The 21,730-nt window shown below is 31.2% G+C and overlaps 2 protein-coding genes across 2 annotated transcripts; both read left to right on the forward strand.

Annotated features, from left to right (window-relative positions):
* The first annotated feature begins 5,007 nt into the window (after positions 1-5,007).
* LOC108774829 (uncharacterized) lies at positions 5,008-11,588 on the forward strand. The gene is made up of 5 exons (XM_018541037.1): positions 5,008-5,193; positions 8,324-8,404; positions 9,488-9,747; positions 10,129-10,348; positions 10,891-11,588. Exons 1-5 carry the CDS (start codon positions 5,008-5,010, stop codon positions 11,404-11,406), a joined length of 1,263 nt encoding a protein of 420 aa, XP_018396539.1. The 3' UTR covers positions 11,407-11,588.
* A 2,045-nt stretch (positions 11,589-13,633) lies between these two features.
* LOC108774828 (CG1567-like) lies at positions 13,634-19,211 on the forward strand. Its single transcript, XM_018541035.1, has 7 exons — positions 13,634-13,786; positions 14,777-14,880; positions 15,341-15,497; positions 16,427-16,549; positions 17,050-17,180; positions 18,048-18,324; positions 18,729-19,211. Exons 1-7 carry the CDS (start codon positions 13,644-13,646, stop codon positions 19,051-19,053), a joined length of 1,260 nt encoding a protein of 419 aa, XP_018396537.1. The 5' UTR covers positions 13,634-13,643; the 3' UTR covers positions 19,054-19,211.
* The last annotated feature ends 2,519 nt before the right edge of the window (positions 19,212-21,730 follow it).

Genomic DNA, 21,730 nt, shown 5'->3' on the forward strand with positions numbered 1-21,730 from the left:
GCGATACATTTATACACAATATTATATAAAATGCAGAAATAATGCAATTTTTAATTCGCAATTCTCAATTTCCAATGCGTAATGTGACGTGAGCATAAGGGTTAATATGATAGTATCACGACACAAATTTTGTGGAGACACTTCTGTAATAATAGCTTAACAGCGCTAGAAACGATTTTTCCAAAAATAAAACTGCAGTATAGTAACCGTGGATATAGATCAAGGTAATGATTTTTCGGTCACAACAAATAATAATCATCACCATATTGATAGAAAAAGGGAAGAAAAACTAAATATCCCTACAATGGAATAAGCAAAACCTTGAAGCAAAAAGTCAGAGCATATAAATCTCTTCTATTTCAGAAAAATGACGGTAAAGGACTGACGAGACTTTTCGGGTTGCTTGGCCGCAGATCACTGTGTAAGTAATTAGCGTATCGAAACCTTCGAAGTCCATATTTTCAAAGTCATTGAATGGGATTCCAGATAATATATGATGCAAAAAAATTGTACGGTATTATCCTAATTTTTGTAAAAAAGCGACCGATTCTAATTTCTCTCAAAGAGATCAATAAAAGCGATATTTCCGCTTTTTCGTGAGCATGTTAAAAAAATATGTAACAAAAGATACGGACGATTCTAAAAGTAAAGATACTAAAAAAATTTCAAGATTTTTAAATTCTTATTTTGCACAATATGCATATATTATAACATGTATTTTTTTAACAATTAATATTATTATGCCATCATTCATAACAAATTAAAAAAAATAATTTCGTTTTCATCAATGAGATACAATACGTTGTGCTATCGAAAGTTTAAGATTTATCATATAAATATATCAATATGCATGATTAAAAATTCAAAAACTGAAACAATTTTGATCTTATTCCTATATTATACAGAACGACAATATTCACGAAAGTGAAAAGCTTTGAAACTCAATAACACAATCTCCTGTAGTAATATGCCGTAATATAGCGCGTTCACAATATAACGCAGAGAAATGGAAGACGGGCAAAGAAAAGCAGAAAGTCCTGTCACGACAAAGTCATAAACTCTCCGACCATGCTTTTGACTCGAGGTCCCACCGCTGCGCGCTGGCTGGATGGACTATAAATTCTGCTTTTTGAGAATTTGTCAGACGTATAGCCATGTCGATCCCCGCTAAAATCCTCCTTCGTAGAGAAGTTGAAATCCGAGGTCCCTCAATAGCGACTTTTACCATCACCTGTCGTTTAGAGAAATATATCTGCACCGCAACTTATTCCGCACGGCAGCACAGACTGAAGAGTAAAGGAAGCGAGGCGACTACAATAAAAATTTGTCACTGGCACATTTGACGCGAAAACTGCCTTTCAGAGCTTTCGCTTTCCTTCTTCGATGAAACGAATCGATCTGAATTTTCCGCTTTGCTAGTCAACGGTTCTTTAAGATCATGCGACAAATGGTGAGCAAATGATACGCTCTGGGTCATCAATAAATTGTCACAATTTTCAACAAGAAGATTAATTCTACGTTCATGGATTTTAAATAATTTTGCGTCTAAAATAATGCAATATAATTAATATGATGACGATAACATAAATAATAAGTGAAGTTATTATCAAAATATTCTTCTTTACTAATTTTTATATTTTATGAAACAAGATCTAAAGTTCTATCTTAGACAACAAACGTTTTGCAGAATACGAAATGAAAAGCGTGTGCGGAGAAAGCAGTTGCAATAAAATACGAGCAATAGATATAATCTAAATCTCGATCACGGCAGGACGAAGAAAACGACTGACAAGGAGAGATGAGGGTCTTAGTTCTGCCTCTTACAGGATAGAACTAAATCCTGGAAAATAGACATAATCGTACGGAAAATCGCACGACCTATATAATTCCTCGTGTTCCCCGAATTACACACAAAGCCGATAAACAATCAGCGTTTATAAGAAATATGGTAGAACTTGCAGAGTGAGAAACGGCGCCATAGTTATTCCTTCGTAAAGTTCCGTAAAAAAAAAAAACAAGACAAGAATATATTTACTGAGAGAGAGATTACTAGAAAAATATTTCTATATCTACGGCGGAATAACCAAAGCCGTCATTTAAAAATGTTAAGGCCATAAACATCATTAAATAATCGGAATTTGTGGGATAAAAAGAACAAATATATTGCAAATGGATAACAGGGGAAAAAATAAAGATAAAATTTTAAAAAATAAAATAGATCCTCATATTTTGCATATTAGATAAATTTACAGATTTATGGATGTTGTTATAAATTGTTATATTTTAAGTTAGTTTTTAAGTACTGTCATAATAGATAAAACTTAGAATATATGGTTTAATTTGTCGTTTATAAAAATTTTTCTTATTTATCTAACTCTTACAATGCCATTTTTATGTTTATTATTTTGTACAAAAAAAGAGTCCTTTAGTTCGTTTTAATTTTGGTTATAAATCGAGTTGTTGCCATATATTTAACAATAGTAATAATGATTTTTTCAATTGCAGAAATATTTAAAGAAATTATCTCTGAGAAAATATAATATAATATTAAAAAAAAAAGAAACGAGAAAGACAGCTCAACCAAATTAACGTAAAAGTTATTACTCATATTAAATAGATTGTATAAAGGCCAGCGGCTCATGTTAAATGCAGTTATATGCAAGAGGCAAGAAGCGACTAATTGTAATTGTTATTGACAAAAGACCAGGAGACTGATTAATCAGCACGTAAATCACATATTATTCTTGAATTCCGTGCGCAGAAGCTATAGGCATGTTAAAATAATATTTTTGTTCAAGCAAAGCGAAACGATGCGGAGCTAAGCCGTGCTGGTCCAGGTGTGAGAAAAACGCGGCGCACAATGAAACGTCACTCTCGCGTCCATTGAAGGAGCCTTCGCGATCCGTGTGCACCACCCCTAAACTACGTCGCCTAGATGAATGGATTGCTCCGGCCCCTTTTCTATTTTATACCGTCAGACATAAGCGCGAGGGATGCAACCCGGCTTTTTCGTTCCTCCGTTTTAGCGTCACGTATATTTCACCCTACAATCATCCGCCATGGACAAATACCCTTATTTGTACACATCCTGTGCATTGTGACGTAGTGCGCGGCACCCACGGGCCCCGACTTCCGGCGAGCGAACGAAGTCCGTTTCTTGCGTTTCGTTCTTCGCCCACTTTTATTTTTCTTTTCCGATTGCAAGGAGGGGCGGAACAGTTCATGTACCTGCTAAGTGAAGAGAACGGGAAATACGCAACGAATTTTCTCGGTGTAATATTAAACTTCGATGGGTTGGTCGATCATTTGATCCACACTACGTCTGTTTCCGTTCAAGGACCCGTACTGGATCTTCTGTCCCCACCCCCTTTCTTACATCAAGACTCTCCGGATGTTGGATAGGCGGAACGCCTAATTACGTTTAAATTTCGTGACCATGATGGTAAGGTTGAAGCGTGACCGTTTTCTTCTGAGAAATCCAAAAAGTTAAAGACAGTTATTATTAGTAATATTAGCAACGTATTACAAATAATTTTAGAAATTTTAAATTCTGTGTGTATAAATAACAAATACATTCAGTAAATTTCTGATTTAATAAGATAAAATTTTTTTAAATAGTTATACATTTATATGTATATAGATAAGTTTTAAGATATCTTATATGCACCTAACTATCCAATAAAAGATCTACAACTCTCTAAACCATAATATAATTTTTAATACAGAAATACTTGATAATAATCTTTCTTATCAAAAAAATTGATTATAAATCAAGTGTACAATTTAAAAAAAAAGAGGATGAGTGTACATACACATATCTAGATGATGTAGCAAATATCGTTTCTGCTATCTTCACATAATAACTGCACTCTTTGAGGACCTATTATAATTATCTACGCTCTGGTCCATAATATAAGACTCTGCACGGCATATGGCCCAAAAAACGTCATTTTATAACTTTCAACCAATCACTTTTCTACTACAATAAAACTACCTACTTGGCGGCACTTGGATATGAATCAAAATTAACTTTGTTCACGGGATAAATTAAATTTTGTTCTTCGTCGCTCGTGTGTCGTATGAAAATCATATTATTTATCTTGTAATAACGTAGAATTTAATGTTAATTAGAATATAATAACTAGAATTTAATAACAATTACAATTAACATACACTTAAGAGTTATAATTTATGTATATATTAAATTTTTAATTACAAAATATATTTTTTATATCTTACACGTTATGTGTTACACATTTTTGGCTTGAAAAGGATAAAATAATTAAAAAATTAAATGGAAATTTAAATTAATTTCTTGTATTTTGTTCGATATCGCCGTTGTATCGATGGAAAACTTTTCAAAGAATAAAAAAACTAAAGAAATTTTTTTAAAATATCAATTATTTCTCATTTAAAAAATTTGTTACAAAGAAACTTATTGTTAAATGCTACATCAATTACATTAAATATTAGCTTGCATTTTCATACTATTTTAATTCAATTATTATTTATTTATTCAATTTATCATTATCTACAAGGTCTTTCGTTATTGAAAAAAGAATTACTTGTTTTACAAAGAATCTTCTAATCCAAGCTATGAAATATTTGTAGCATCGCAATTCCTTCAGCAAACTGGCCTACATTTCATGTAGGCCGAATAATTCGGTCAGGACTGAAACCTCGGGGCAGGCCATATGCTGAGAAACGACGTATAATTATGAGGGATGCTCTTCATGGCAAGTCGGTAAGGGTGGGGACCCACGAAAACTTGGGGAGCGCGCAGTGGGGGACGCGCGGTTATATAAGGAGGTTCCGAAACCCTGAAGGACTGCAGTCGCACCGAAATTCCGCTTGTAGAATCCACGCCCGTGGCCTTCGTGTCCTGCCGGCACGATCTGTGCTTGATTAAACCGCGTAATATCTTGCAGTTTTAATCGAAAGGAAATAATAGTAATTTTGTGGTGGAAAAAAAGTGAGGAATAAGGTTCTTTGTTATCGAGGATGAGGATGGAGATCGCATGGCTTCCGGCGCTGATATTCTGCGCGACCTTGGCCTTGGTAGCCGCCAGTCTGGATCTCGGACCGATCATCAAGATCGCACAGTGCCGATCATCGTGCTTACGACATCACATGGTCGATGGCAACTGCTTGAACATAAATAATATCAACAGCCGAGTATACGACTGTAATTTGGTAATTATAAGAACGTCTTATATCACATTATCCTTTCTAGTTTCAATATTCTAAACTATTCTAGAAAATCCTCGGTTCTCGCAATTGGTATATATATAAAATAATTGCAATAATTTCTTTAAGGAAAATTTCAAAAAAATAATGCATCTTATTTCTAATCAGTAGCATGAATCAATTGTGCTGCTTTTAAAACCAAAATTAGAATCAGGAAACGTAAACGCAAAACAATATTAGATATATTTGTCATAATTTTTGCAATCTATCGATAAAGTAATTAAAGATTTTACGATTCCATTATCAGATTCAGTTAATACAAAGTTTATTTATAAAATGCATGCAATATGCGTAGTATACTTTTACTGCAAGATTTTTATTGCGATATTTCAAAAAACCAATAATATAACATTTATATATAATATGCATTTTACCAAACTTCTATATTTTTTACAAAATAAAATTTGGAATTAAAAAATGTATATAAATATATAAAACAATAACTCATAAGAGAATTATTCTTCTATTTCAAAATAATCGTTTAACTTCAAGTTTAAATATTCCGATATTAATATTTCTACTAAAAAAAACCATGGTCTAAAAAAAGCATACAAGAATTTAAAAAGTACCCCAATAATTGCAAAAATGAGTAAAAATAATATCAATCGATTAATAAACTTAATTATTTCCGATAAATTTATAATGGATATATAAATATAAAGTTTTCTGTCTTTTACTTAAAATTATACACAAAAAATACAATTTGTATTTAAAGATTTTTGATATTACACAGATATTTCTGTTAAAAATAAAAACATATCATAATTTTAAATAACAAAGACTTCTTATAAATCAAATAAAAACTTTTTGAGAGAAAAGGGCACTAGGTGTCAGGCGCAGATAACTTTACGCAAGTATATAGCAGATAACTTATGCAATAAATTAAACATCTCTTGATCTCATTTTATTTATGTTACTACTTTGTCTCTGAAGAAGGCTCAAAAATAAGCCGAAACATGTAAGCACATTTTTAGAATAAAGAAGTTTTGTTTGTTATATACCAGCATTTGCGTAAAGTTATCTGCGCCTGACTCCTATAGTGCCCTTTTCTCTCAAAGAGTTTGTAATAAGAGTTTCTAATAAAGAGTTTCTAAATTTTAAAAATAAAAAAGAAACCGTTCGAGTAACGTAATGTCATGCGTACCCTACATGACAAAAAGAGGCACCAATTGTAGCCGGAAATCGGATATGGTATCGATAAATCTTTAGGTGTCGATTTTGAAAGAGTGCTATGGAAAATCACAAGGTGTGGTCGCCACCCCCTGAGCACATATGGATGAGAATCACAATCAGGGGGGATTCGGGAGACGTCCAACAACGCGCGCGCGAGGGCGTTGCTCATTTTATGCTAAAGGGGGTGTCCATTAATTTCGGGAGATCCGTCGATTTCGTGTCCCACGAGAGCGAGGGGGCCGAACGTACAAATTTATGCGTGGGCCCCTATGACGAATACAGGGGCAAGGGAGCATCTCGCATTAGAATAACAGCCTGCAGAAAAGACGGGAATAAACCTTTAACGAACACTATACAGTTGGTCACCTTCTTTTCCTTCTCTTCGAGAAAAAAGGACGATCCATACACTGACACATCAAACGATAAAAGAACGAAGAAGACCATGATTGTTTTAATCGACAGGAGAAATAATAGTTTTTCGGAATAAAGAAAGCTTCTGCCTACTTCTTTAAAAAAATAAAAGTTTTACGTCTTTTTAAGACTGAATTTTTATCTGTAATAAAAAAAATGCGATGTTCTATTTTAAAAAATGTATTTTTCTATATAAACAATTTACGGAAGCATATTTTTTTTAGAAAAAAAACAATATACCTATGTATCTTCTGATATATTCATCTTGTTAAACTAACACATAAATTTGAGTGGATCATTTAGCACAAAAAATGTGTTTTTAACACAATTTTTTCACACACACACAATGGTGTACATATATTTTTTCTAGCTAATATTTTTCCCCTATTCCATTTTCTCACAATTTTTGGACCCTGTTCTATTATTCTCAATTTTCCTTCGACAAATATTCTAACTACTGCTCTTTTCATCCATGTTTTATTTTACTAGTCATCGTCAGATATATAAGTCATTAATTTTCATATTAGGATGACTTCTTGTTTTATTACTTTATTAAAGAAAAGTTGATAACTTGAGTCCGATTATTACTATCGATTGACAATTTAATAAATAACACTAAATGGATTTTTAATTAATCAGTGCTGAAAATTGACCGATTCTATAAAAAAGATAATAATAAATCATACAATATACATTTTAAACGGAATATAATTAGCCTACTTAACTGTACGATATAAAAATAATTAATAAAATGAAAATATGTACCCGTGGTCCTGAATTTCTTTTGGAGTGAGGGAACATCTCGGCGTGGCTTTCGGGAAATGTCATTAGCAAGAAACCACAGGGCCTTTCGTTTCTCCGAAGCGGAGACTCGGGCTTTAGCAAGGGTACGCGACGAAGAAGGGTAATCGAGAATCGGAAGAGAGAGAGAAAAAAAGGAGGGACAGAGATAGACTATGAAAAGAAAAGGGCAAAAAGAATTTAGGAACAGGGCGAGCCCACTCGAGAGTCGGTACCCCAATAAATATGAAGACAACGACAACGACGATGCCTGTTGTGCCCGGAACAGGTTGGAGCTAATTCAGTTCCCCTTCTTTTTCGCCTGTCCCCCCTTTTTTACCTTCTCGTGGAGCTCCGCTCTCTTTTCCTCCTTCTTCACTTCTTCTTCTCTCGTTAAATCGCTTGATTCAACGTTTTTTTTGCCCTTTCTTCTACATCAAACCTCCTCTCTTCATTCTACCTTTAGTAACTCCTCTTTCTTCTCGTGCATCCCATACATACCGTGAGAGGTTTTTGTTTGCCGCTAAATCTTTCTCATCTAGACTTCTCAATTCTTTAAAAAAAAGATTTAAAAATTCAAAAATTTAGCAATTTAAAAACCAAGGAATTCGATAATTTCTAAAAATAAGATTTTGAATTAAAAAATTGTATATTAAAAAATTCCGTTATCAAAATTAAGTTATAAGATTTTCATTTAGATTTATTTTTTCAGTGCTGGAACGCTTGTGAAACCTTCAGTTTTTGGAACAAAGAAGAAATCGATTGCACGCGAATATATAAACACACATCTCATGTAAGTAAACAAAAAGTGTTTATCCTTTTATATTTAATTTGGTATTTTAATTTTTATATTTCAGTTTTTTAATTTAATTTTAATTTAGACAAATTATATACGACTAAAAATTTCACGTTTTGTTAAACTCGTCATTTATATCAACACCTATATGTATATTTCTTTATTACGTATAGGTACATTAAATTTGTTTATATACAATTTTATTTAATTTGTCTATTTTTACACACTTATATATCATATACAATTACATAATATTTTGTTTATGTTGTATATATACTCCGCTTTTAATTATTTAATTATAAATAACAAACATTAGATGTTTTTTCTTAATATTTTAAAGAAGTACGAAATTAATATAGTTCCAAATTTTTACTCTATTCTTAATATTTTTATGTAATATTTGTTCCGCAATAAAAAATATAAATAATATAAGATACAATCGAGTGGAATTTGAAAGGTACTTTTTCATTCGTATCACAGCTATCTTTTTTTTAAATCTTTTCGAAGCAGATTTACACGCAATTTTAGATCGTCAATTTTGATCGCGGCTTCGAATTTCCAAACCTACAAGTGTGCAGGTAACGCAGGTCGGTCTTTCTAGTCCTTCATTACGCCTCGGGGCAAAGGGGATAGTCGTTCAAGCGCGAAGAAAATCTCGATTGTCGTTTGAGGATAACTATCAATTCTACAGGAAAGAAAGGGCGATCTCGTACAATAGATAAAGTATAGTAGAGGGCAAAATCCTTGAAAATGGCTACCTGTCAATTTTCCAGGAAGTTCCAATGTATGGATAATGTTGGGTCTAGTAAAAAAAATCAGAATTTTTTAAAGATTTAGGAAGAGAAGTTATTTACTTCTTACGTTTTTTAATTTTAACTTATCCTGCAAGAAATTAAGATTTATAAAATATTATGTAATCACATAAAGTAATCGACTCATCGATAATCGATAGAAAAATTTCAATTAATATACACTTATAAAATTGTATCATTATCTCACATACAAATTGATGTATAATATCTACATACGATACATTCCTTATGCACTTTTTTGTGATCTTATAATATTTTTCTTTTCCAGATTCAAGGTTGCAAAACCGCATACACATTTTATCAAACGCGCGGGATGGAGGAAGACAAATATGATCCGACTAAATTACCAGCTCCTGAAGAAAATAAAACTTTCCATTTAAATAACTATGACATTGCCGTAATAATGCAAAAAAATGAGAAAGGAATGTGGGAAAAAGAAGATTATTTCTACGCAAAACAGCAGCCTGCAGTGATACCGGGCGGCTGGATCATCGTCGCCACGGACGATGGCATGGTCAAACACTACAGGTATTTTATTTGCTTTAATGTGATCTTCAGGATATTTCCACAAAACGAAAGAGAGAGAGAATATATATATATAAATAATATATATAAAAATACAAAAAGTCTAGACAGAGATAAATCTCATACTTGACAAGAACGTTTGAAAATGTTATGGGGTTAGAGATTATAAAGGTTTGATGTGTCCACAACATAAAACAAAAAACAATATACTATGTCCTGGTTATTACGATTATCATTAAATGATGTTTGTGATGAGTTTGTTTAAAAAAAAAATGCAAATATTATAATTGAAAAAAAATTTTTTTTTTAATTACTCTTCTGTAATTTTTAAGTAAGATATATATTAAATTTCCTTTCTCTTATTTATTTTTATTATTATTATAGTTGGGATAAATGGTGGCCAAAACTACAATTGCTCAAAGCAGGTGGCCCTCTCTATCAGGCCTATATTACATGGGAGGATTGGCAAATTCAACTGAAGAATCAACACAAAAGGATTACGTCAAATTACTTTAAATTCCAGTCCGTGAAAGAGAAACAGTATAAATTGTCTTTCGTTGTTACTTGGCAGGAGGAGACGGGAGACGGTATTATGGGCAATCAGGTAATTAAATGTTTCGTAAATGAATTGGAATACGAATCGATTCAATTTCTTTACGACTGTTCCGAGAAGCAAAGCAGTGCTTCTAAATAAACTTAAATCCGTTACAATTAGTTGAAAAAAACAAAATGTATTATCAAAAATCAAGTTTCTAACAAATATCATTTACAATAGTCTTCTGCATTTATGCTTTTCTCTTTCATATATCTAAAAATTTTAGTAAAATGGCATTTTTCTGATAACAAATAATATTTAAATTTCGAAAGAAAAATAAGAATTTTAATTTAAAAAATAAAAAAGGTATCAATGATGGAATAAAGTAATAAAAGTTGATAACAACATTTTAATAGTGATATTAAAATTTATTTTCTTCCCAATAACAAAATATTTTATGCATTTATAAATATACATTTATAAACCTTGTTTGGATCAAATATCTTACAAACGAATAAAACTACATTTTCTATAAGTAATGTCAAAACCTAAAAATCAGATGTTTAAAATTAGTTCTATTAGCATATTGAAAGTTGATTCTATCCTTACAGGTAACAGACAGTGAATCGGCACAGATTTCCTTGCCGTGCGGTAAATATTTGGTCAGAGTAGCCACCAACGACGGCCCAGGTAGCTATCCAATTGTTGTCGACACTGGAGACTGCAAGACTCCCAAAATATCGATCTGGGACCTATTTAAGTACGTCAACGATCTGAGAATTTTGATTTTTATATTATTGACGGTGGGACTCTTCTGTTCTATTCCTATTATATATTTATTTAGAAGAAATCGAATAAAGAGTGACAAAAATAGTAAAGTGGAGGAGGGCTTGACAAAATCGGAAAAAATACTAAAGGAGAAAATCTTGAAGCAACATTTGCAAAATAAACTAATGAATCGAGTGCTGATCAACTTGGAACACGGACACCATAGTCATTCCACAGACAATCTACTGTGGGTTAACGAAACAAACACGAATGTTAGCACGAGTGTAAAGGCACAAGATATAAATACGAGCACGCAAAACGCAAAATGCGAGAAGGCAAACGTGATTCAGAAAAGCTAGATAATCTTTTAAAAAATTTAATAGAATTCTTTTTCTTGTTTATTAACTTAGCAAGAACAACTCAGGGACTTTACTTGCTCTCATGAAAGAGCGTGGTCTTCCGCTTGTAATACAGTATACATAATGAAGGGTAAATATAACGCGTTGCTACGAAAGCAAACAAACCATCTTCACATTCCTGACATACACACTATTCATATTATATATCAAACATATTCAACGATAAAGATTTTTAAAAAGATCTTTTATACTTTTTATAGAAATGACCAATATAAATATAATATTTTTTTGAAAAAAATTTTATATGAAAATGCTGTAAAATTTAATAGATCACATTATTAATATTATTACATATATTTATTAATATTAAACTGAATTTTAGAATATCAGTTTTCTCTTTAAGCAAAATTGTCAACAAGAAAAAGACAGAATGTATAAATGCAGATGCATACGTTGCGAAATGTATAATTCAACATTATTGATTCGTATGCTATTAAATTGTTTAATAGTATCTTTGTAAATATTTTGTTATAAATAACTATGTGTGTGAAAGCAAAGAAATATTAGAAGATCAAATGTACAAAGAGAACTTAATGTTATAAGATATAGTGAATAAGAAAATAGCGATATTAGTTGAAATTTTACAAACTCTTAGATATCTTTTTTACATGATGGGGTACATGACATATAAACGCTGTTCTAGCTCAATGCAATGCAACGAATAGACTGAATTCTAAGAGTTCCTATCGCCGAAAATTGACAAGCAGCGTTAAACTCCAAATATTTATTTGTAAATACATAGCTGCAGTTTTGTATAATATTTGTATTATATTGTAATTTTTGTAACTAAATAAATATACGTCAAGACTAAAAACTCTTCGTTATTTTATGTTATATATTCTTATACCTAGGACGTTAAAGTTAGCACATTTTATTAATATAAAAAAATAATTTCAATATAAATAATATAATATAAAAAAAAAGCTTCAATATCATTTTTCATAGTTCTATAATCTTATAAAAACTAGTATCTTATAAAAACAAAAAAATAAAAATATGATGTGCAAATTTCGTGAATCTAGCACGATACTTCCTTCTCTGAAGTACAAGAAAACGATTACTTCTTTTGACAAACAATTCTTGTTAGTACAATATAGAATTTGTTTTCTATCAATATATGTAACTTAAAAAACAACTCCAATAATAACAAAAATTAAAGTACATTTCCTGCATTTTAAGAACGATCATCTTATCCATTCTTAATCAATTGATAGAATTCGAGTAATACTAACGAAAAACAATACCAAATCTTATTGGACCGTGAGAGTTGAAATTAATAACTGATGAGAACATGCCATAACGATCGTAAACTAACAAAAAGCTCGGACAGTACTATGCTAAAAGTAATATTTATCGTTTTCTTGTACTACACAAGAGAAAATGTGCTAGATTTGCGAAGTTAGCCGATTATATTTTCATTTTTTCTGTTCTTTTTTTTTTATTATAAAAAGTGCAGGACTTTTTTATTTTATAGAAACTGTAAAATTATGAAAAGTGCTATTGAAACTGTCATTACTATTTTTACATTAATAGAATGTCGAGCTAAATTTACAGATCCATAAACCAAGGCGTGTGTGAAGTTGGCACCTTCATCAATTTTTTACACCGTAAATTTTAACGCAAATTCCATTTGGACCCCTAACAATTCCATAGATTTTGTAGAAATATTGTTTCTGATACCCCTTCCCCCTCCCCCACACACACGCACACATTTTAGAAATATATAGTTCCGTTGATTTAACTAAAAAAAAAAGATAACATTTTAAAATCTGAAATTCTAATTTTCTGTGGTATCTCAAAATTCGAAAAAATTAATTTATCGAAGAAAAAGAATCGGATAAAAAACTATTTATAAGTAATTACTTGTAACTAGCTCGGAGAAATATCTTAGAAAACTCTCCTTAAATTTTGAAAATAATTTTTTGTTTTTTTAGAGAAGAATCTTTCTCACTACTTTCTTCAGCCTCGCTTCTCAGCTACAGAGGGTATTGAACTCGAATGACGCGATGAGTCGACGAAAAAGTCAGAGCTGTACCAGGCGAACGTACGTTACTTACGATACATGCACACACATACACGGTGCAAAGTATGCCGTGACCTCGAACAAGGTCCCGTTATCCTAGGCTTCGCCTTGAACGTCTTCGTCCTCCCAGTCTTGACTCGGAAGTCAAGCCACGATGATGATACCACTACTATTCGTCACCTTTCTGGTCAACTTTCCTCATCAACTTGCACAATCGAATGCTAACAATGGATTAATTAGGATTGCTGCAGTGTTAGGAGCCTCCGTGCTGCCCGTCGGACTCGCCGTCGGGCCCAGGTATTGTAAATCGCGAGCATGAATCTGCTTAGATCGTATGTATTCATTTAAAAATAGTGGCTAATCCTAAATAGTTTTTTATATAAAATTCAATATATATATGTCTATATAATTATTCCAAGTTCAATTTTATAATTTTAAATTTTTTAAACATTGAACAATTATAATAATTTGTCCGTACTGTATACCTATTGTGTCTATATATTGTAAGATTGTGTCTATTATAAAAATAAACTTGAAAGAACTTTTTTCTAAGGTCTGTCATTTGTTATAGATTTATCTCTATTACAGAATTGAAAATTATCATATTTATTACAAAATTATAATTATTATACAATTATAAATTTAAATTTTTTGAAATCTGTATTATTATTGTATTATCGAAAGATTTTTCAATAACAATCAAAAAATTTTAATTGTTATCTCATTTTAATAATAAAAATAAATTTTTTCCTCATTTTCTTAATGAATCACTTAATCTTAATCTTCCCTGATATAATCAATAAGTTTAAAAGGATATAAATCATGATTAAAATAGCACACGAGGCTTTGTTGAATCCTAATTGTGTCAATGTCATTCTATCTAAAAAAAATCGACAGTTTCTTATCTTCAAGAATGCATTAACTAAGTGATTTTTAAGATAGATTATCTCTTAAGTGGGCGGTAATCCTTTCTGTGCGTTAATCAACTTCACACATTCTTCAACCATTCTCGAACGTCGTTTTCCTTGGCACGATAGTGATTAAAACTTCTTTTTCACACGAGAAAACGTATTATATTTGTAGATCTATTAATAAGCGTTCATCTGATTTATTAAAATAAGAAAGAATCTGCAAAGAAACATTCGCGATGACATTTCGCAACTTTTACATATTAATAGATATCGATAGGTATTTATGTCACTATTTCCTCGGATTGACGGGAATATAAAATCTTATTACTAATTTATAAGCTTTAATCGATTTTATTAACTTTGATTATCTATATAGGTATGTTCCAAAATGGAAAAAGCAAGCGTGCGAAATACCGGCATCTCAACATCCAAATTCGCATTATATTTGCGATGAAGCTGGTGAAGTAAAATGTTTGCCAGGTATAAAGAGAGTAATTCAATAAATTAGATCAAATAGAAATTATACTTTATATAGCTAAATTATAAAGTAAATTAAATCAATTTATAAGATAAAAATTAATGATAAATGATTAAAATTTGTATAATATTATTTGTATTATTTTTTTCTAATATAATATAACATTATAATAAAACGATATCAATTCTTATTGGACCGTGAGAATTCAAACCGATGAGTACATAACATACCGTAGCGGTTTAAACTGGATGTCGGATGCTTCTATATAATTATGTGTGAATATTTTCTATAGGTATACATTACATTATGTAGATTTTTGATTGCGCGCCGAAATTTTTAATAAAAAATCTACATACGTAGCTTATACAAAATATTCATACATAATTATATAGAAGAAGCACCTGACATCCAGCTTAGACCGGTATGGCATATTTTCATCAATTATAATAAAACATTATTTAGGATGGACTGGAGATCTATGTGATGTGCCAATTTGCCGCAAGGGTTGTGATCCTCTTCAAGGCTACTGCCGACGACCAGGAGAATGTCGTTGTAAGTTGGGTTTCTACGGCGAACTGTGCGATAAATGCGTGGCTTTACCAGGATGTCAGCATGGAAGGTATAATTATTTGATATATGCAATAAAGAAAAAGTGCACTTTAGAGAATATAAATTTCTCAAAGCTTTACATTAACATAACAAATCTTGCAAGAAATTTGAACTACAATCAAGCAAAAAATATTATACATATCTATTTTCTTTATTAAAATCAAATATTACACATTAAATAATATATATGTATGTATAATATAAGTATAATAATAATAGAGCATTAATATATTTTACTAAATTCACATATTTAATTATTACTAAAAATTAAATTAATTATATTACATTACCCCCCATTAACTTAACTCATAATAGTTAATTTTAATTATGTATAACTTTAATTATTTCATTTAATTTAGAACTCTTTGTGTCTTATAACGTAACTAATAGATCGTCAATTTTTGTCATCAATATATCATTAAGATTCTTTTTATTCGATTTTTCAATAGTTTAATTTTATAAAATTTTTCTTCAAATAAGATGTGATATATTTTTGTATTATTTTTACTAAGAGATATATTTTTAGATTTTACATAGATTTTACATTTCTCTTCTGCATACATACGGTGAGTGAGAAAATCGAATATTATTCATAATATATTCATTAAAAGATTAAACTCTTTAATTAATTGTTGATCGATTTCTCGTAATACGTAATAAATGATAATTCCATAACAATTATACTAGATATCGATGTAGCGCCCATGTGCCCATAATGCGGCACGATTTATCGTGCCGCACACGTACGATATAAATTGAACGCTGCTTGAATAACAACAGTTCGTATCAGCTTCGCTTTGCTTTCACCTTGGTTGAACGAAGGAGCCTAATTTCCGTGTAACACGAAACGCTTCCTCGCTTGGAGCAGTCTCTCGTGACCATCGATCGATTCCGTTCGATAGACAGACAGGGACTCAACGTTGAAATTTTCACTTTCAGATGTAACGTGAGCTTCGAGTGCTCCTGCGATCCCGGTTGGAAAGGCATGTTCTGCTCTGAGCCCATTTGCGCGCCCGACTGCCTCTCCAGTCAGGGTTACTGCGACAGACCCGGCGAATGCAGGTGATTAATCTTGTACCTCCTTACATGCGTTCACGTGCATGCTCTAATTGTTGCAAATACTTTTCGCCAAGACTGATTTTACAAACTATTGACACCGAAATGTTAGACTTACCGAAAACAAATTTTGTAAATTTATTTGCTTTCTTTTATAACATTTATCATTTATCATTGTTTGGCTAAAATATTTTTTTATTGTAGATTTTCTATTATGTAATATTATAGAATATATTACAATAATATATTATAAGTATATTACTATAGAACGATAGAGTATGATAAGGAATTAAATTATGTATTTAGAAAATTAGAATATTATATTTACAAAATATAAAAAGAATATTCTACAAATTTAAAGATATAATATTAGATATAACTGGAAACCTTCGATGCAAGAAATGTAACATAATTCAAATTTTAGGATCTTTTCTCAAGATTCTATTCTATTGGCACAGATGTGTCGAAAAGAGAAAAATCAAAGCTTGACGTATTCTTTCTTTCAGATGTCGTTTAGGATGGCAAGGCTCTAAGTGCAAACAGTGCGCAGTTCTGCCGGGTTGTGCTCACGGGACCTGTCAAGGACCCCTTGAGTGTCGATGCGATCCAGGTTGGACCGGACTGCTTTGTCAAACACGTAAGTTTATTCCCGAGAGCAAATAGAAGAGAAACTCTTCCCAGAATAAACTAAAACGTAACTATCAACGAGAATCATCTTATTTTTATTTATTCGGACAATAGAGAATGAGAGAGAAGGAATTTTTCTATAACGTATACATAAGATTCTTGTTAACCGACTTTGACAATATGTAAAATATATATATATATATATATATTGAGATGCGTGAGGCATGTCCAAAAAAGAAAATGCTGTCTTAAATCGCGTACATATATTTGCTGTTCAACAATCTTTTCTCGAAGAAGAAATATTTCTCTTTTAAAAACCCCTCGGTAGAATTGACATATATAAAATATAATACTGCATTTATCTCTTTCTATACCTTTGCAATTTTATGAAAAATTAAAAAATAATTTTTTAAAGAAATTAATATCAAACTAATTATTTAAAAATTATTCTTAAAAAACTTTTTTAATCTAAATAATACGTTTTAATACTAAACTAAGACTTAATATGATAATAATTAATATGATATCATAATAATTACATTAAAATTAAAGTTAACAATTTTTCATTATACAGTTATGTACCAAGGGAGTCTATTCTCCGATTTAAAACTTTATCAATTTTAGTCTTCTATACTTAAAAGTTATAAGATTTTAATTAGTAATAAAATAATTGGCAGATAGATACAGAAAAATAACACACAAAAATTATTTCCTTTTAAAAGAATCCATAAACACATTTTCTAATTGATACATATAATATCATTTAAGTTAACTCTAATGACTTCATAATATATCAAGGTTTCCTAATATTATAATAAACAGATTAACAAATTAATAATATAAGACATAATATATTACAATACTATGTATTTATTAGCGATCTGCGCGCATGGATGTAGCCGGGAACACGGTAGCTGCAGGCGACCAAATACGTGTAGATGCCGCGTTGGCTGGACGGGATCCAATTGCACTGAATGCGTTCCGTACCCTGGATGCGTACATGGGTCATGTAAACGACCATGGGAGTGTCGATGTGAACCCGGCTGGGACGGTGATCTGTGTGATGAGAAACTCACTTATTGCGATGAGCATCCCGATATTTGTCGAAATAATGCTACTTGCGTCAGCATGAATCACGAAGAAGGCGATTATAGGTGAGACAGAGTAAAATACAATCCCAGATCGTGGTTGCAAAATAATATGAATAGTAATTTGTAGGTTTTATATTCAACTTTTTTCCCCAAATATAATTAATTACATGTTAGTCTTTCATACATTATAATTGTATCATGTTATAAATACGTCATTATTTTTATCATCACATTACAAATTAATCACATATCATTTTTCTTTATTAAGAAAAAACTCAGAGTAATACTCTATTATTTTTCAAATTTCTAAACTCGTAATATGAACTCTGCTTAAAATTTAACAAATAATGATTTTTATTTGGCTACTTATAATGTTCAATTTTCATGTATTGTATAATAGTTATATGAGCATGTCTCTTTAGAAATACTTCTTTAGAAATATTAGAAAAAATCCAATTTTCTTGCAGATGCATCTGTCCCTTGGGCTACATGGGCCGACAGTGTCAGATAAAAACTATGATACCATCGATGGAACTCGTACCACCGATGCCCGATGTCACCATGGAATTGTCACAAGACGTTCAAGGCCTCGGGGATAAACCAAGTATCGAAGAAATCTCGAATGAAGATAAACACGGGGAAAAACCTCCCAAGGAAGAAGAACAGACCGCGGAACCTCTTGGGCCCATAGTAATCACCGATCCACCGACCACTGTAGATCCAGCCGCGACTGCGGGCAAATGGCCGATAGAAGAAGCAACGACTGAAAGAGATGACGAGAACGAAACATAAAATTGGATAATTGTCTAAAAGTTTATTTATTATTTTTCCATTTATTTATTTATTTAAAATCATACTCGATTTAACTATTTCATAAAGAATATTCCGAGAATGATTTAATTTCGTTTCTTATAAATTGTTGCAAACCTGTGTTTAAAATGTAAATTATTTGAAAGGAATTATTTTATAATACTAACTAATAAATTTTATTAATTTATTGTAGGTATCAATTTAACAATATGTTTGGAAGTATATTGCAACTTAAATAAGGATTTTATTTTTCTAACCTTCTTTCTATCTTTTTTATTAATATCATTTTTTACTCTTATTAATAAAATATTAAATAAAAAATAGAATGTTTTACAATTATATTTTCTTTCCAAAAATTTATCATATTATCTCTATATTAAAATTCATAAACACTCGCCTTGTATATAAACCGAAGAATATTTCTATCTATCGAATTTCTTTGCTATTGTGTGGGCGAGAGATCCTGGATCGGGATCTAGATTAGCGGAACAGAAATTTTCGAGAAAGCTGCCCGACTATCTCTGGACCCAATTGCTACCTCTAGTAGATATAAGTAGGATGTAAGATATCTGAAGTATATCCTACAAATGTGAAGAAGGGAAGAGAGAGAGAGAGAGAGAGAGAGAGAGAGAGTGCCTGGGTACATAAACCGCTCTCGAAGTCACGCTTCAGTGATCACACATTCGATTCGATCTCTCGATTGTGCGTGTGCATGTGCCGTTTTCACAGATACGCCGCTGCGATCGGCTTCCCACATAATCGGGCACAGCCAGCGGAGTTACATGCATCGCTTACGTAATGCCAACGTCGACTGCATTTCGCCCTCCATTTCGCCGGATAAAGGGACGCCTGTGGAATACGTGAGAAACCGAATATTGCAACGTATTTCTTACTAGTTTCAGAAGAAGAATGCCTCTCATCTATTATTTAATTTTCTATTTTTGCATTGTAACTCTTTTATTATTCAATTTTATAATTATAATTTTTTATCCCAATCAGTACACAATATTTAAAAAATATTTGTAAAATATTAAATAAACATTAAAGATATATAAAATGTACTGATTGGAATATTATCATAAAAATTAAGCAAACGAGCTCTTTTTAAAGTTAAAATTATAGAATATTAATTAAATGATTAATATGCTGATATTACTTAATGAGATAAGGGTTGTCAGAATTTCACGGAAGTCTCCATTTTCATTCCTGCATTTTTCACTGATGGTTAATAAGCATTTACTTAGATATCTTGTGATAGATAACGCGAACAGAGATTATGAGATTTATATTTTATTATACGTTATGATTGCGTTGCGTCACGTTATGCGGCAAGTGACCCTGCAGACCAGCTTTCATTTATGAATTCTTCGATCAATTTAGAATTGACTTTTTTCAATAAAATGTTACAGAAAATTATTATTTCTCGAAAGCTGAACTTTCTAAATAAGTTAAATATCTTTGTAGAAAGAAAAGCTTTTACATAAACTACTTAGCACAAGACACTACCGTGTCTCTTGATAGATTCATTTTATATCTCTCTCTTTCAATTTTTGCTACACAACTATAAATACTTCTAAATAAAATAAATATTTTTATTTTTCTCAAAATTACAAGCTTTTTTATCATAGCAAGCTATATTTGAAATTAAATATTTTGCTAAAATTTATGTATCGTCTGCTTTCATCTCTCTAAAGTTTCTTCGAAAAGACAAAGCTTTCTATTTTCGTCAGCTTATAATTTATAAATAATCGATAAGAGAAATTAATGAAGTACTTATGTTCAATAAAAAATCTAATTTCTAAAAATTTGATCATAAGTAAGATGAAAGTTGATAAAACACCCTGTATATCGAGATATCAGTACGAAACGCATTCGATCCGCTCTCCTTTATAACATATAGAAATTGCGCATAATTTGCCCCCAGGTATTGCTTATATACCTACCGATTCCGCATCTTTCGTTTTCATTTTAGCGATAAAATCGCGATAAAATAACTTTCTACACTGTCACAGAGAGAAGGAAGCAATGCTCCGTCTATCCATTTGTCATCATACACACATATAAAATGCAACAACATATTACTGTTTTCAATCTAGTTATTCATGGAATGTGGTCCGGTGCTTTTTTTATGACTTCCAATCTGCATTCGTTACTTATTACTCGCTTGTATCGAAACTATAAAGATAAAGGAATGTTCAAGCTATTTTAAAGGCTTTAACAAATTTAATATTGCAAACTTTCAGATATAAAATTAAAGTTACACACGCAATTTCATCGTACGACTATATTTTTTCTCAAGTTTCAGTAGATAATTCGGTGTTAACCAAAAGACAGATAAATTCCATAGAACAGCAATAAACAACATAAAATAACTGCTTATCTATTTTACAGAATATCATAAAAACGATCACACCTTACGAAACGTGGATAATCGCGGCGTTCGACATGAAGGTACAAAGTCACAACAAATATAATTGACTTGCGAGGCTCTCGTCACCTTGTAAAAGCCTGACGCTGAATGAATGCAACTGCTTTATTATCATCTTAACTCACGAAGGGATATTGTAAAAGTTGCTACTGAGAAAAAAAGACTATGTTAAACGTTCTAGCTGTTTGTGTTTTATTGAAATCATCTACATCATTTACATTGACATCATCA

The sequence above is a fragment of the Cyphomyrmex costatus genome, unplaced genomic scaffold (assembly GCF_001594065.2).
Source record: "Cyphomyrmex costatus isolate MS0001 unplaced genomic scaffold, Ccosl1.0 scaffold275, whole genome shotgun sequence".
NCBI classification, from domain to species: domain Eukaryota; kingdom Metazoa; phylum Arthropoda; class Insecta; order Hymenoptera; family Formicidae; genus Cyphomyrmex; species Cyphomyrmex costatus.

Bases quoted from the DNA above. Each gene is read 5' to 3' on its own strand.
- LOC108774829 (XM_018541037.1), top strand. From the start codon at position 5,008: ATGGAGATCGCATGGCTTCCGGCGCTGATATTCTGCGCGACCTTGGCC. The intron at 5,194-8,323 runs GTAATTATAAGA...TTATTTTTTCAG, and splicing joins GAGTATACGACTGTAATTTG to TGCTGGAACGCTTGTGAAAC. The intron at 8,405-9,487 runs GTAAGTAAACAA...TTTCTTTTCCAG, and splicing joins TATATAAACACACATCTCAT to ATTCAAGGTTGCAAAACCGC.
- LOC108774828 (XM_018541035.1), top strand. From the start codon at position 13,644: ATGATGATACCACTACTATTCGTCACCTTTCTGGTCAACTTTCCTCAT. The intron at 14,881-15,340 runs GTATAAAGAGAG...AACATTATTTAG, and splicing joins TGAAGTAAAATGTTTGCCAG to GATGGACTGGAGATCTATGT. The intron at 18,325-18,728 runs GTGAGACAGAGT...ATTTTCTTGCAG, and splicing joins CACGAAGAAGGCGATTATAG to ATGCATCTGTCCCTTGGGCT.